The sequence below is a fragment of the Marmota monax genome, unplaced genomic scaffold (genome assembly GCF_021218885.2).
Source record: "Marmota monax isolate L192 unplaced genomic scaffold, Marmota_monax_Labrador192_F-V1.1 WCK01_AAM20220418_F8-fsc00220, whole genome shotgun sequence".
NCBI classification, from domain to species: Eukaryota; Metazoa; Chordata; class Mammalia; order Rodentia; family Sciuridae; genus Marmota; species Marmota monax.
Genome location: NW_026693909.1, coordinates 263,654 through 276,931, shown reverse-complemented (window position 1 = coordinate 276,931; position 13,278 = coordinate 263,654). Strand labels below are relative to the sequence as shown.

The window sequence follows — 13,278 nt, the reverse complement described above, 5'->3', positions numbered from 1 at the left end:
TCCTTGAGAGTGTGGTCTGCTGGCTTGGCTGCCAGTTGTTCAAGAGGAGCAGTCATTCAGCTCCGTCCGTCCTCTGCGCCTGGCACCTGCATCTCCCCGTGAATTCTCTCGTGCCCTCTGGGGTTCTGGGGTGTGGCACCAGAATTTTGACCAGTGGTTCCACCTCCCAACAGGGCACCTTGCCTGCAGCCCCTGCCTGGGCCTCGGCAGCCATCCCTGACAGCCATCCTCTCCCCACAGGGTGTCGGTGGCACTGCTGAAGATGCTGGACCAGGTGCTGGCCAACGGGTGCTTCGACATCTTCACCACGGAGGAGAAGTGAGTGCGCTGGCTCGTGGCCTCCTGGCCAAGCCACTCACCAGCCTTCTGCCCTGGCCTTGCATGTGTGGCCTTCCTGCCTCAGCCTCACGAGCAGCGGGGTCACAGGCTGCCACTGCCCCTGGGTGGCTCAGGGTGATGGGGGTCAGCTCTGTACAGACTGGACATGGTCAGCAAGCATGAGGAGGGTGTGGCTGGCGTTGGTTTCGCCTCACCGCACAGCGGGTTGCTAGGTGGCACGTGAGTGGAGACTTCAGGGTGACAGCAGCCTCTCGCCCTCCACTGCCCTGCCCAGGCCAGAAAAGTGCGCAGACGGGCGGCCCAGGACAGAGATGCGGGCCGAGGGGCTCCTCAGACCCACCCAGACAAGGGGACTCAGGAGGCAGAGCCCCAGTGGGAAATCCTTAGGGCACCAGGAGCTTGTGAGCCCCTGGGGTTGCCAGAGATGACCCCAGCTGGCCATAGACCAGGACAGCCCTGATGGAGGACGTGGAGTGCCTGTGGTTGGAGGTTTTGCACAGGGACACAGCAGAGCCCCAGGAGAGGTGGGGTCAGGGGAGGTATCCCAGAGGGACTTGCTCCCAGCATGACAGCTCTCAGTTCCCAGGGGGGCACTTCGGTGGGCTGAGGCCGTGTTGGAAGGAGTGGTCAGGGCGGTGGGCAGTGCTGTTCACAGGGCCAGCAGTATTCCTGGACCAGGCTGGCCCTGAAGGGCAGTGGCCTGGAGCTGGGCTCACTGGGCAGCATTCGGGCCTCCCTCTGCTGGGGACACGCTGAGGGCCTTGCTCTGTGCTGGTGCCTGGGCAGGATCTGCCACTGCAGTGGTCACTGGGGTCAGTGGCCACATCCTGATCATGTACAGGAGCACCATGGCAGCAGCAGTTTGCTGGGGCAGGTGGGCGTCCTCGTCCCTGCACCTGGGAGTGAGAGCCAGCTCTGCTGCCTGGCTCCAAGGCTGCCTTGGCAGGCGGCTCGTGCCCCGGGTCCCTCCAGAGTGCCCTGTTTTCTTGCAGCCACCCCTTCTGCGTGAAGTTGCTCGCCCTGTGTAAGGAAGAGATCAAGAAGTCGAAGGACATCCAGAAGCTTCTGTCGAGCATCGCGGTGTGAGTCCTGAGACCTGGCCAGGGATGGCTGCGGGAGAGCGTGGTGGCTGCAGGTGGCCTGGGCGTCCACTCTCAGGCGCGTTTGTCTGAAGCAGTCGGAAGGCAGGCTGCCTGTGCTGGTCGGCAGGGTCGTCGCGGGGTCCTGGCGGAGTGGGTGATCCTCAGCCGCTCTCTGGCTCTCACAGGCTCTGCGGGATGGTGCAGTTCTGTGGTGACGTGAGGAAGAAGGTCCTCCTGCAGCTGGCCCTCCTGCTGTGCCACCCGTTCCCCGTGGTGAGTGTCGGCCTCCTCCCGTTCTCTGCCTGTGGACCCAGACCTGCGTCTGGGGGATGAGCGCTGGCTCTGACTTCAGAGGGAGGGCTCAGAAGGGAGGCACCGCCGGTGCCACCGTGAGCCCAGTGACTCGGGGCCAAGGGACGAGGTGCTCCAGTTAAGGCCAGCTTGGGCTGTGAGCAGGACCCTGTCTCAAAAGCGGGCTGGAGATGTAGCCCAGTGGTGAGCGTTTGCCTACCACATGCAGGGCCCCGGGCCCATCCCCAGCACCAAAGGAAGAAGGAATGCAAAACAGAGGAAAGGTCAGTGGAGTGGACCAAGGGGAGGGAGGAGGGACGGGAAAGGGAAGAACAGGAATGAGTCCCACTGGACCTTCGCACATACGCAAGAACATGAGAGTCCCACACCAGGTGTGTCTGGGGGATGCTAATTAAAAAACTCGTATATAAAAATACGCACGTGAATACATCGGAGACGTCAGCAGAGGAGGGGAAGTGCGGGGACTGGGTCAGTGTGAATCATCTTCCCTACTTTTGTGATTCTGTCAAAATGTGGCTCAGTGGTAGAGCACTTGCCCAGCACATGCGAGGCCCTGGGTTCAGTCCTAGCACCACATAAAAAAAATCAATAAATGTCCAGCTACAACTAAAAAAGACAGGTGGGTCATGCCAGAGCTCTGCTGGAGGAGACGGCGGGCAGGCTGCCCTGCGCTGGGCTCCAGCCTGCGCTGGGCGGCCGGGGTCTGTGTGCACCAGGCTCCCTGGCAGCGTGGTGCCTTCTCCCTCTGACCTGCACCCTCCCCACCCAGATCCGGAAGGCCACGGCGAGCCGGGTCTACGAGATGGTGCTCACCTACAGTGACGTGGTGGCTGCAGACGTCCTGGACGAGGTCATGGCCGTGCTCAGTGACACAGCCTGGTGAGTGCCTCCTCCCTCCTGCCCCGCGTCCCCCCGCCTCCCTCCAACCTCGACGGGACACTCCTGGGACTTAGGTGGCAGAGGGTCTCTGTGAGCTGGTTCCTCCCAGCTGCACTTCCCCGTGGGGTTGGGGGTCGCTGAGGCCTTGCTGGTGGGCGTCTGGCTGTCTCTCTGCCTGTCCCTGGGCCTGCTGGGCACTGCGCTGCACCTCCCGTGTGCCTGTGTTGAGGACTCTGGGCACTGATGGTGCCTGCCCCCCCCCCCCCACGCTGGGAGTTGGGAACAAGGGGGGTGCCACTGCTGGCCACATGGCCGTCAGGTGGCCTCAGCACCCACCGTGGCTCCTGCAGGGGGCCCACAGACTGCTTCAGGTTTGACAGGACAGACCCCTAAGGACATGCCCCAGGTCAGAGGGGCAGGGCCTGGGTGCCACTCCACAGTGGGCTCTTGCTATTCAAGGCACGTTTGGGTCAGGATCTAAGCAGCTTGAGGAAGGGCAGTGAAGAGGAGTGGCTAAGGCTGCGCCCATCCCGGCCCAGGGAGAGCTTATGAAATGTTCCAGAGGATTTGAAATAACTCACTTCATCATAGAAGAGCACCCCGACGCTCCTGCACAGTGTTGCTGAACGTCATGTGCACTCTCAGTTAAAGCAGTAAACAGCTGGATTCAGACACAGCTTACCCGTCCTGGGGACAGACCTGTGTCCTCACCCGCCTCCGCGTGACCCTGGTCTGGGCGGGAGGTGGCCTGGGGCTGAGCAGAGCCTGCTGGTGTGGGCGCCTTTTCTGCCTCCTACTGCAGCCACGATTCCCCTGGGTGGCTGTTTCAGGGTGGGTGTCTTTTCCTGATCTCCACTTGGCCCAAGGTGGACAGGTCTGCTGAGACCTGAGGCTGGTGTGGACCTGTATTCGCGTGGTCAGGGCTCAGGGCTGCCTCTCCTCTGCAGGGACGCAGCCCTCCCGGTCGTGAGAGAGCAGCGGAATCGCCTCTGTGACCTCCTCGGTGTGCCCAGACCCCAGCTCGTCTCCAAGGTCAGCCTCTCTCACCTCCCACCACCCGGGGGACGCAGCACTGTGCTGCCCGCCACCCGGAGCCCTCAATTCCGGGGTGTTCAAGTCTTCCAGTCAGGGTCAGCTTGCCTTGGGTGGCGTGTCCACATGGCCCACCCCGCCTGGTCCTACTGACGTGCTGCAGTGGCCTGCTCCTCTCCCACAGGCAGGTCCTGTGTCCTCGTCCAGTCTGAGCCCCACAGGCCTGCTGTGGTGGTGCCAGGTCTCACGACTCGCAGGGATGGCTCCCTTCTTCTCACAGAGCCTTCTGTGGGGGCCGCCTCCCTGGACGTCTGCCCTTCTGGGGTTTCTCGGGCCCCTCCTGCCTCTGCAGTGCTCCCTGGGGCAGCGGGGCCATGGGCGATTCCAGGAGGCCCCAGGATCATAAGTTCAAGACCAGCCTGGGAACTTAGTGAGACCCTGTCCTGGAATAAACCCTAAAAACGGCTGAGGATGCGGCTGGTGGTGAAGCAGCCCAGGGCTCAGTCCCAGGCCTCAGAAAGCCCAGACCTCTTCGATGCCCCTTCCCAGCCGCGAGGCTGTCTGGCTGGGGGTCTGGGGGGCTGGGGTGAGGTCGGCCCTGGCCTGCAGCCTGCGTCTCGCTGTTGCTGGGCGCGGCTCGGCTCGGCTGCTGTGTCCCCTGCTCTGGGATCTCTGCGTGGACGGTCCTTCCCACTGCCTCACCCAGGTGTGGCTTTCACCCTGGCATCTTCTGCTTCTAGTTCCCTTGGCCCGCTGCCTGCTCTCCCCCCCAGCCTGACCACCGTGTCCCTGGCGTCCCGCTGTGCACACTCTGCCATGCCTGTGGGTCTCCTGAGCAGGCCACGCCACTCTGCAGCTGGCGCTGTCCTGTGTGTTTCCATTCCTGACTTGGGCTACACGTGCTCCCGGGGGCCCTTGGTCTCTGTGGACTCTCCCTCCCCTGCCAGAGCCGGGGGGCAGCTCCTCCAGACCTCCATGCTGCCGACCTGGCAGCTCCCATGAAGAGCAGGGGTGGGACCCCCAGGCTGAGACCGATCCCCACCCCAGCGCACGCCTAGCCTCAGCAGTGGGTGCAGGCGCAGAGCTGGTGTCGGCCAGGGCTCTGTGCACCCCCCCAGCAGCTCCAGGCAGGCACCTCAGGTCGCTGACGGCCAAGCACAGCGACGTGCTTTCACCCGAGCAGGAGTGAGCCTGTGAGCCGGGCGCCTCCACGTGCTGTCTCAGGCCTTCGCTGTCGAGTGTTGTGAGAGCTCCGTGGCCCTGCCACTCCTTACTTTGTCAGCCTGTGTGACCAGGCGTGTCCTTACGGAACCTTGACTTGTGAGGTCCACTACCCCTCGTTGTGCAGCCTCCATATTCTTCATCTGAACAGACAGTACACGCTCTTCCTCTTCCAGTCCAGCTTAGGCGTACCAGCTCAGTCCCGCTGTCCGCCCGCCATCTTGGTTTTCCGTTGGACCCTCTGATCTGATGTCTCTCCTCTTGTCTGCGGACCCCCGTGCCAACCTGCACGGCCTCCAGCTCTTCTGTCTGTGCTCAGCCTGGAGACTGGACTCTCCCGACGCGTTGCAGGCTGAAGGGTCACCTGGGTTGTGGCCTTGGCATGCTGCCACCTGACCTGTCTTGTGGCCTCTCTGGACTCGGGTCTCCAGCTGCACAGGACCCTGCCTGGTGTTGGCCGCCCTGGCCGCCAGGCCCTCTCAGCCTCCCTGCTTCCTTCTCAGTGGCCTGTCTCTCCCACCACACTGGTGTTCTCTGTGTTCCTTGTGGGCACTTGTCCCCCATAAGATCGTCTTCCTCCCCTTCCTTCCCCGCTCGGGGCCCAAGCGGGAGCACTCTCAGGCACGTAGTGCCACGCAGCCTGGCCTCCAAGTGGGCCTCGCAGGTACACAGGCCGTGCTGTGGCTGGGGCCTCCTGCCTTCTCGTGTGCCAGGGCTGAGCCCAGTGCCAGCCTTCTGTGTCGAATGTGCCCTGCCGTTCCCTTCATGCACACGTCAGCCTGGCAGCTGCCTCGCTGTGGTGGCAAGGCCATAGCAGCTGTCCTCCAGGGCTCAGGCTCCGGGTCTGGGGAAGTGGCACAGAGAATCTTCCGGTGGGAACCCAGCACAGGAAGTGTCTCCTGCCACCTGTTTTTGTCCTCCAGAGGCCCAGGGTGCACAGGGAGAGGGGGCTGGACAGCCTGACACGGTGTCTCTCTCCTGCAGCCCGGTGCCTGTTGAACCAGTCCTGAGAGCCCTTGGGGCTGTGCAGTGGGGAGGAGCTGCCCATGGCACGTTGCTGCCCATCCACCGAGGGACGGCACCTGGGTCGCTGAAGCCGTCACCAGGTGTGCTGTTCACGTGCGGCTGTGCCGGTGGCCTGGCTGCCTGCTTCTGCCTCCATGGAACAAGCCTGCTTCCCTCCCATAAAATCATGTACCAAGCCACTCCCTGTCTGTCTGTCTGTCTCTGGAAACGGGGGTTGTGGCTCCACCCACAGGAGCTCCCGTGCACTCTGGAGACGGGGCTGCGGCTGCACCCCAGAGGCTCCCGTGCACTCTGGAGACGGGGGCTGTGGCTGCGGCTGCACCCCAGAGGCTCCCGTGCACTCTGGAGACGGGGGCTGTGGCTGCGCCTGCACCCCAGAGGCTCCCGTGCACTCTGGAGACGGGGGCTGTGGCTGCGGCTGCACCCCAGAGGCTCCCCTGCACTCTGGAGACGGGGCTGTGGCTGCGGCTGCACCCCAGAGGCTCCCCTGCACTCTGGAGACGGGGCTGTGGCTGCGGCTGCACCCCAGAGGCTCCCGTGCACTCTGGAGACAGGGCTGTGGCTGTGGCTGCGGCTGCACCCCAGAGGCTCCCGTGCACTCTGGAGACGGGGCTGTGGCTGCGGCTGCACCCCAGAGGCTCCCGTGCACTCTGGAGACGGGGCTGTGGCTGCGGCTGCACCCCAGAGGCTCCCGTGCACTCTGGAGACGGGGCAGTGGTTGTGGCTGCACCCCAGAGGCTCCCCTGCACTCTGGAGATGGGGCAGTGGTTGTGGCTGCACCCCAGAGGCTCCCCTGCACTCTGGAGACGGGGCTGCGGCTGCACCCTAGAGGCTCCCATGCTCAGATGCTCGGGTGCAAGTGGCTGGCGAGTGGGGCCAACACTGCAGGCGGCAGGAGGCTGAGACTGGATGGGGTGGTGGGAGCAGAGTTGGAGGCACCCCACGTCAGGGTTGAGGCCTCCAGGAGCCCAGATGCACCAGGCCACCTGTGTTGGTGTTGCTGTTTGCCACCGGACCTGTGGGTGGGGAGCTCCATGTCCTTACGCTCTAGCCAGTGGGCCACCTGCTGCCCGCTGGGCTCCGGCTTTTACTCCTTCCCCACCTGACAGGTGCCTCCCTCCTGCTCTGGGGATTTCCGTCCTGGACAAGGCCAGTCAAGGTCCCAGGAGGGCCCTATGACCAGGCCCAGCTGCACCCGTAAGGCCCTGCCATCCCGCCAGACAGAGCAGGGGTGCCCAAGGGGACAGTGACACACTGAAGCCCAGAGACAGTCACTTGCCCTTGGACCCATCAAAGACACGGCAGTTCCTTCTAGTCTGACTCTGCCACCCAAGGAAAGGCCATCACCCTGGCCAGCCAGCTCTGCTGTCCCAGACCCCAAGGCCCAGGCACTTATCCTCACCAGAGGCCTGGGGTCCCCTCCCCTGTGCAGCAGCAGTTTCTGGAGCCTTCCTGGGTCCAGGACACCCTCCTGTCATCCTCATGACAGCCATGTGGCCAGTGTCCAGTGGAGTGGGCAGTGGGCAGCATGCTGGTGTCTCAGGGAAGGGGATCAGGAGGGCCTCTCCACAGGGCATAGGTGAGCAGGAGTCACACGGACAGGTGCAGAGAGCAGCTCGTGCCTGACTCAGGTGGAGCCAGCACGTTGGGCAGGAGGGCGGGGCCAGCGGCACCCGCCTGTTCCAGCCAGAGAGCAACCGGATGCCAGGGCTCCTGCCAAGGTGTCCACTGTGAGGTTTGGTTTTGACAGGTGAGGGGACGGATTTGAGGCCCTGGGCCAGACAAGCCCCGTCCCCAGCTGTAGGTGGACACAGCGGGGTCTTCAGAGGAGCGCCGTGCCTGTGGTGGAGGGTGCACCCTCCCTGTGGGGCCCTGCCCACCCGAGCTCCTCGCTGGACTGGGAAGCCGGCCGACCTCCTAAGCAGTGCTCCTGGGGCAGAGGGTGCACGCAGACCTCCCGAGCAGGCCGAGGGCCACAGAGAAGGGTGGGCAGGAGACCAGGGGTCACTGGCTGCTCTCGCAGGGTAGAGGCAGAAGCCTGGTGCGGCTGCCAGGCCGAGGCTGAGCGGGCCTCTGGAGAAGTCAGGCAGGGATCGAGGCCAGCGATGGAGACAGGCCTCGGGAAGGGCTCTGAGAAGTGAAGGCCAGCACTCTCGGGCGGGTTAAGCAACCAGTTGGATGCAGCTGGGAGACCTGCCCAGCTGGGACTGGGATGCGTGTCCATCTGTGTGACGGGGTCTCAGGAGGCAATGCAGGGTTTCATCCTCCGAGGGATGGAGTCAGATGTGGTGCATGGAGCTGAGACGCTGTGGGGAGACCATGAGGCCACCCCGGTTCTGAGCAGTGACACTACACCTGTGGAACAGGGGTCTGCAGCAAGCCAAGGGCACGGTGCGGCTTGTTCACGGAGATAGGAGGGCTGTGCAGGGTACACCAGGGGTGGTGTTTTCTAAATTTGAAGAATGAAATCCACAGACTCAGGTGAGGGCAAAGTAACAGGGTTTATTAGAGCCACACGGAGAAAGCACGGGTCCTGGAGAGTGCTGGGGGCTAGGGGTGTGTGTGCGTCTTCAGGGTCAGGGGAGCTGGCCCCCAGCCCAGGCCTGCTAAGGCCCTCAGTGTCCACCTGCCTGCCCGCGCTCTCTGGCCTGGTCAGGTCGCCATGCCCCCTTTTGACTCCTGGGGGTCGGCCTGAGCTTGGTGAGGCCTGGCTCAAGTCTAGTTTCCAGCCCTGCTGCACAGAGACGTGCCCTGGGGGCCCAGCTTCCTGCCTGCCCACTCCAGCCCTGTCTCCCACCTCAGCAGTGTGCTGGAGGCCCCTGGTGACATGGCTCTGCCTCCTGGTACCTGCCCCCCAGCTGCAGGTCAGCTCAAGGCATGGAATCATCTCAGGTGCACAGAGCACCCTGTGCCGACGCAGGGCGCAGTGTGAGTGAGCACTGGGCCAATGTGGACGCACAGCAGCGGAGCGCCAGGCTGGCTGCCAGGAGAGGCCGTGGGGAGGTGGCCAGTGTGCTGCAGCGGAGGGAGCAGGCACAGGACACACAGCACCAGCGCAGGGAAGGCCGGGGTGGTGACATGCTGGTGGGAGCCCAGGCCTGCCCTTGAGGGTGCAGGAAAGGCAGGCAGAGCCCCGGGGGGGGGGGCACAGAGAGCCAGGCCAGTGCTGCTGACCCGTGCCCCTGATGGGCCACAGTCCAGTGTCCACTTGTGTCCTGGAGTGCATGGCTGCAGTGAAGGTGAGGATGAGCTTGTGGGGGCATGGGAGTGAGCAGAGGCTGGCCTGGTGGACATGCGAGGGCTCCGGCCTCAGACACAGGATGGCGCAGGCACAACGGAGACTCGCTCAGTGACGCCCGACACATCAGCCAGTGCTGGACGGGTTCCCCGGTGTCCCTGAGGGCCTCTGAGGCCTGGAGTCCATCAGAAGGCAGGCTGGACGTCAGCAGCCAGGGGCAATGGGGCAACGTGCCAAGGAGGCCGTGACCTGGTCCTGGAGCCTGAGTGGTGCTCCACTCAGACCCCACCAGGGCAGCGGCCACAGCCCTCAGCTGAAATGCACAAAGTCCCGGCCCTCCTGCAGCTGCAGCGACCGGAGGTTCTCTTCAAACTCACCCCCGGTGAGGTCCTGTGGGGGAGCAGCAGGGGTGGCTCAGTCAGGCCCCCCCCCTGCTTCTTATAGACCCACCCACTGGGTCTGTGTTGCCTGGACCTGCCTGACAGGTGGTCCACTGTGAACTTCTGCTCCTCTGCTAACGGGTGGGGCTCAAGGGAACCAAGGGCCAGGGAGGGAACCGCGGCTCTGCAGTGTGCTGGTCTTGCCCATCACCATTAGGGTGAGATTCTCTGGGGTGTCCTTGCCATCTGGTCTGGCCTCGGCCCCTCTACACAAGGCCCCTCTCTCTAGTTGCCCCCCAGGGGACTCAGCTGACAGGTGTCCTCCCTGCCCCTAGTCATCCAGACCTGCCTTCACACGTGACCCCCATCCCAGGAGCGTCACACCCCGAGCCCTTCCTGCTCATGTCCTCTGCCCCAGCCCATCCCAACAACAGGGCAGGGGCCACAACCCCGGGTCCCCCCTCGATGCCTCCCGTTTCAGGCATGGGAGCCCCCACAAGGGCAGCTTGCTGAAGAACCTGTTCCTGTCCTCGGCCTGGTGACCTGCAGTGAGCCAGGGGACCCAATGCCCAGCCTGGTTTCAGAGCCTTCCCCAAGCTGCCTGTGTCTGGCCTGCGGGTCCTCTGCCTGCCACCACTGGGTGTCACCCAGAGAAGCCACCCCACGACCTGGGAGGAACAGCGGGTGCAGCCACTCGCGCAGACCAGTGGGGAGGACCCGGAGTGTCCCGGCTGTTGGTCTGAGGCCAGTGGCAAGCAGACATGGTTCAGGAAGGACACTAGAGTCTGCAAGGCGCCAGGCACGGGCTCCCTGGCTCGGCCTCCGCCAACACTGAGAGGGCGGGCAGAACCCAGGCGGGCAGCAGCAACCTGATGGGCCTCCGCCCTACCGTGAGGCCTGCTCTGCGGGGGTGACCATGCAGTTGTACATGGGAGAGGACTTCCTGCGCAGGACGCTCGGCTCCTGAGGTGGGCGAGCGCTGGGAAGACTTGCCGCCAGTGGGACGGGGCCTGCCACACCTTAGTGTCCCAGTGGCCTGTCTCAGCCCCAGCAGGAAGCTGATACCACTGTGGCACGGCGGGGGGGGGGGGGGGGGGGGGTAGGGGACTGCTGGGGACCTGCCTGGGCCAGGAAATGAGCCCATGTCCCAGACAGGTGTGGGGCCGTGCTTAGCTCTGCTGAGCCGACCTTGGACCCAAGAGCAGAGCACATCCTGTGCCCACACCACAGAGACCCAGATGGCCGGAGCTCTGGCTCTGCTGCAGGGAGGGGGCAGCACAGCAGCTCTGTGGGCTCGAGGGCCAGGGTGGCACCCAGCAGGGACTGGCGGCTCCTCAGGCGGCCCCCCTGGAGCTGCCCCCAGCCCCAGGGTAGTGACCACAGCCTCCGCCCAGCCTAGAGGTTCAAGACTGCTGGGCAGGCTGGGCTTAAGACGAGGACAGCAGCCCAGCACTCACCAGCTTCACACAGAGGACGAAGGGTGGCTGGGCAGCTCTGAAGTGCAGGACAGGAACACGTGGCTTGGGCCTTTCCTGGAAGGAGACCACAGTCATGCTGGGCACTCAAGGGCAGGGCCCCTGCGGCCTGTGCCAGCCGTGGCCCTCTGCCCAGAGCCACAGCTGGCTCAGCTGACAGATGTGCACCTCGGGCCCTGGGGCAGGACACAGGCTGGGGGCACCCTGGTCCTCGGGGCCCAGTGGAGTCCCTGGAGGAGGGCCCTGGGCCGTCCCTGGGCCCAGGGTGGAGTGGGCTGCCCCTGCCGGCCACGCGACACACACCTGAGCCTCCTCGTAGCGGTAGAAGCCTTTCCTGATCTTGTTCTCGTCCACGTCGCAGAAGGCCACCACCTGAGGATGAGCATTCTGGGTGGCTCAGGCAGAGCAGGGAGGAGCCGGGGCTGGGGACAAGGGGCTGGGGAGGCAGCGCCCACCTTGCAGCGGCTGGCAGCCGTGAGGCTGCGGTACAGTCTGCGTCCCTGCTTGCCCGCGTTCCAGATGGTGAAGGACGCCCACTGGGGCAGGGCCCACTCCTCCAGGAAGCAGACACGGTGGGTCCAGATGGTCGTCCTGGGAAGCAGGGGTGGCCAGGGCTGGCTGGGTGCCCTGGGGATGAGCACCTCCTGGCCTGCCCGCCTCCCACAGCCAGAGGCCCTTGGAGCCACCTCGGGCTCACCGCCCTATGGAAGGCTGGGGGCCACCCAGGCCGGCCCGGCCTCTGGGTAGCTCAGCCCACCCCTGTGGTGGCTTCAGGAACTTCAGGACAGTGGACCCCCTGACCTGATCCCATTTCCCAGAAAAGCCGCTGTGCAGAAGGAAACCGTGGCCACACCTGCAAGCTACCTGTGCCTTAGGCCACTTGCCTAGAGAGCAGGAATCTGGGGTTTCCCCGCCTGAATCAGAGTCCCTCCATGGACGCGCAGACCGGGCCGCCAGGCAGAGGCTGCACCCTCAGCCACGTCTCCCCACCTCCCTGGTCCCCGAGCACCTTGGGCCCAGACAGCACACTGGCGCTCAGGGCCACCTCAGGACAGCTGTCTGCGGTCACGCCCTGCCCTGGCCCTCGGGCCACTTCCCTGCTGTCGGCTCTCACCCCAGTCAGATCCTTGGGCTGCTCCTCATCTGCTCTGGGCACCTGCCACCCTTTGCCACGTGCTCTCTGGCCTGGCTCCCAGTGCAGCCCCCTCACCCTGTGGCCTCCTCGGCCTTCTCTCAGCCTTTGCGGAACACATACCCGCGACGTTCACGCGCGTGAAGGGTGATGTGTGCATAGCCTCTTAACACCCACAAGAAGATGGGAGCACGAGGACCTGCGACTGCCTGGCTCGAGGCTACCAGGCACTTGGTGACTGGCAGGTGACAAAAGTAAGGAGGCTGTGCAGCCTCTGCTGTTCAAGGAAGACACAGCTCACTCACGGCAGCCGCCTCAGGGGAGGGGGTGACCTGTCAGCACCACCTGCACCAGCAAGCATAGGTGCAGCCCCCAGAGGACACAGGTGACGGGACCCCAGGCCTTGGTCTTCCCTGGTCTGTGTATGCAGCAGTAGCATGATGCCTGACTCTAGCATCATACAAAGAAACTTGTCCAGCTCTGGAGGCTGGACGCCAACAGTCAGGCAGGCCCATGCCCAGCATCACGTGATCGAGGAGGGCCTGGTGCAGGCCTGAGCTAGCTCCCAGGCACCATGATGAGGCCTGGCCCATCTCAATGCCGTGGCCAACAGGAGAGACCCACGAGGATGAGCATCGGCTCAGGGCAGCACTGGTTCCCGAGTCGGCACACACTTGATTCCTGACCACGACTCCCGCTGGTCACGGGTGCTGAGTGGCGTGTGTGGAGACCGTTGCTAGTGCAATGCAGGGAGGCTCCAGGAAGCTTTGCGGAGCAGACTCTTCAGCAAGCCCAGGTAGTAATTAAACCCGTGCCCCATGAGCTGCTGCTCACACTCAAAGACTTTAATCCCGCACAGAAACCTGCATTAGGTCACTTATTTTGTGTTGTGGGTGGCCAAGCCTTACGTGGCAAAAACCAGAGTCTTGCACACCAAGGCCTTGCCCTGGGCACAGGATGAGGCCTGGGCAGCCCTGCCCGATGGCGCCTGCGGCTGGGCGTGCAGGCCCCCACCCACGTGTGGGGCCTCACAGACCCACCTCCAAGGCAGCACCACCACCGCCCGTGGCTGTGGGCCCTGTGTGACCGCGTGGTCACACGGGAGTGCTCAGAACCGCCCTGGCTACCCCCATGCGCTGTGGAAGGCACATTCTCCACTCAG

At 64.3% G+C, this 13,278-nt stretch overlaps 2 protein-coding genes across 9 annotated transcripts in view; one reads left to right on the top strand and one right to left on the bottom strand.

Annotated features, from left to right (window-relative positions):
• The window catches only part of Tbcd (tubulin folding cofactor D), a 107,869-nt gene extending 101,799 nt beyond the window's left edge, over positions 1–6,070 (top strand). Inside the window, exons 34-39 of the mRNA XM_046463143.2 lie at positions 241–318; positions 1,332–1,421; positions 1,607–1,694; positions 2,503–2,612; positions 3,560–3,644; positions 5,850–6,070. Of these exons, the coding sequence (XP_046319099.1) occupies positions 241–318; positions 1,332–1,421; positions 1,607–1,694; positions 2,503–2,612; positions 3,560–3,644; positions 5,850–5,864 (466 nt within the window). The 3' untranslated portion in view covers positions 5,865–6,070. The remainder of the gene's footprint in view (positions 1–240; positions 319–1,331; positions 1,422–1,606; positions 1,695–2,502; positions 2,613–3,559; positions 3,645–5,849) is intronic.
• A 2,303-nt stretch (positions 6,071–8,373) lies between these two features.
• B3gntl1 (UDP-GlcNAc:betaGal beta-1,3-N-acetylglucosaminyltransferase like 1) overlaps positions 8,374–13,278 on the bottom strand; it is a 40,097-nt gene continuing 35,192 nt past the window's right edge. For all 8 annotated transcript variants that reach the window (XM_046463160.2, XM_046463161.2, XM_046463168.1 and 5 more), the window contains 4 exons: positions 11,440–11,575; positions 11,288–11,356; positions 10,967–11,041; positions 8,374–9,519 (listed from right to left, as the gene is read on the bottom strand). In XM_046463160.2, the coding sequence (XP_046319116.1) occupies positions 9,439–9,519; positions 10,967–11,041; positions 11,288–11,356; positions 11,440–11,575 (361 nt within the window). In that variant the 3' untranslated portion in view covers positions 8,374–9,438. The remainder of the gene's footprint in view (positions 9,520–10,966; positions 11,042–11,287; positions 11,357–11,439; positions 11,576–13,278) is intronic.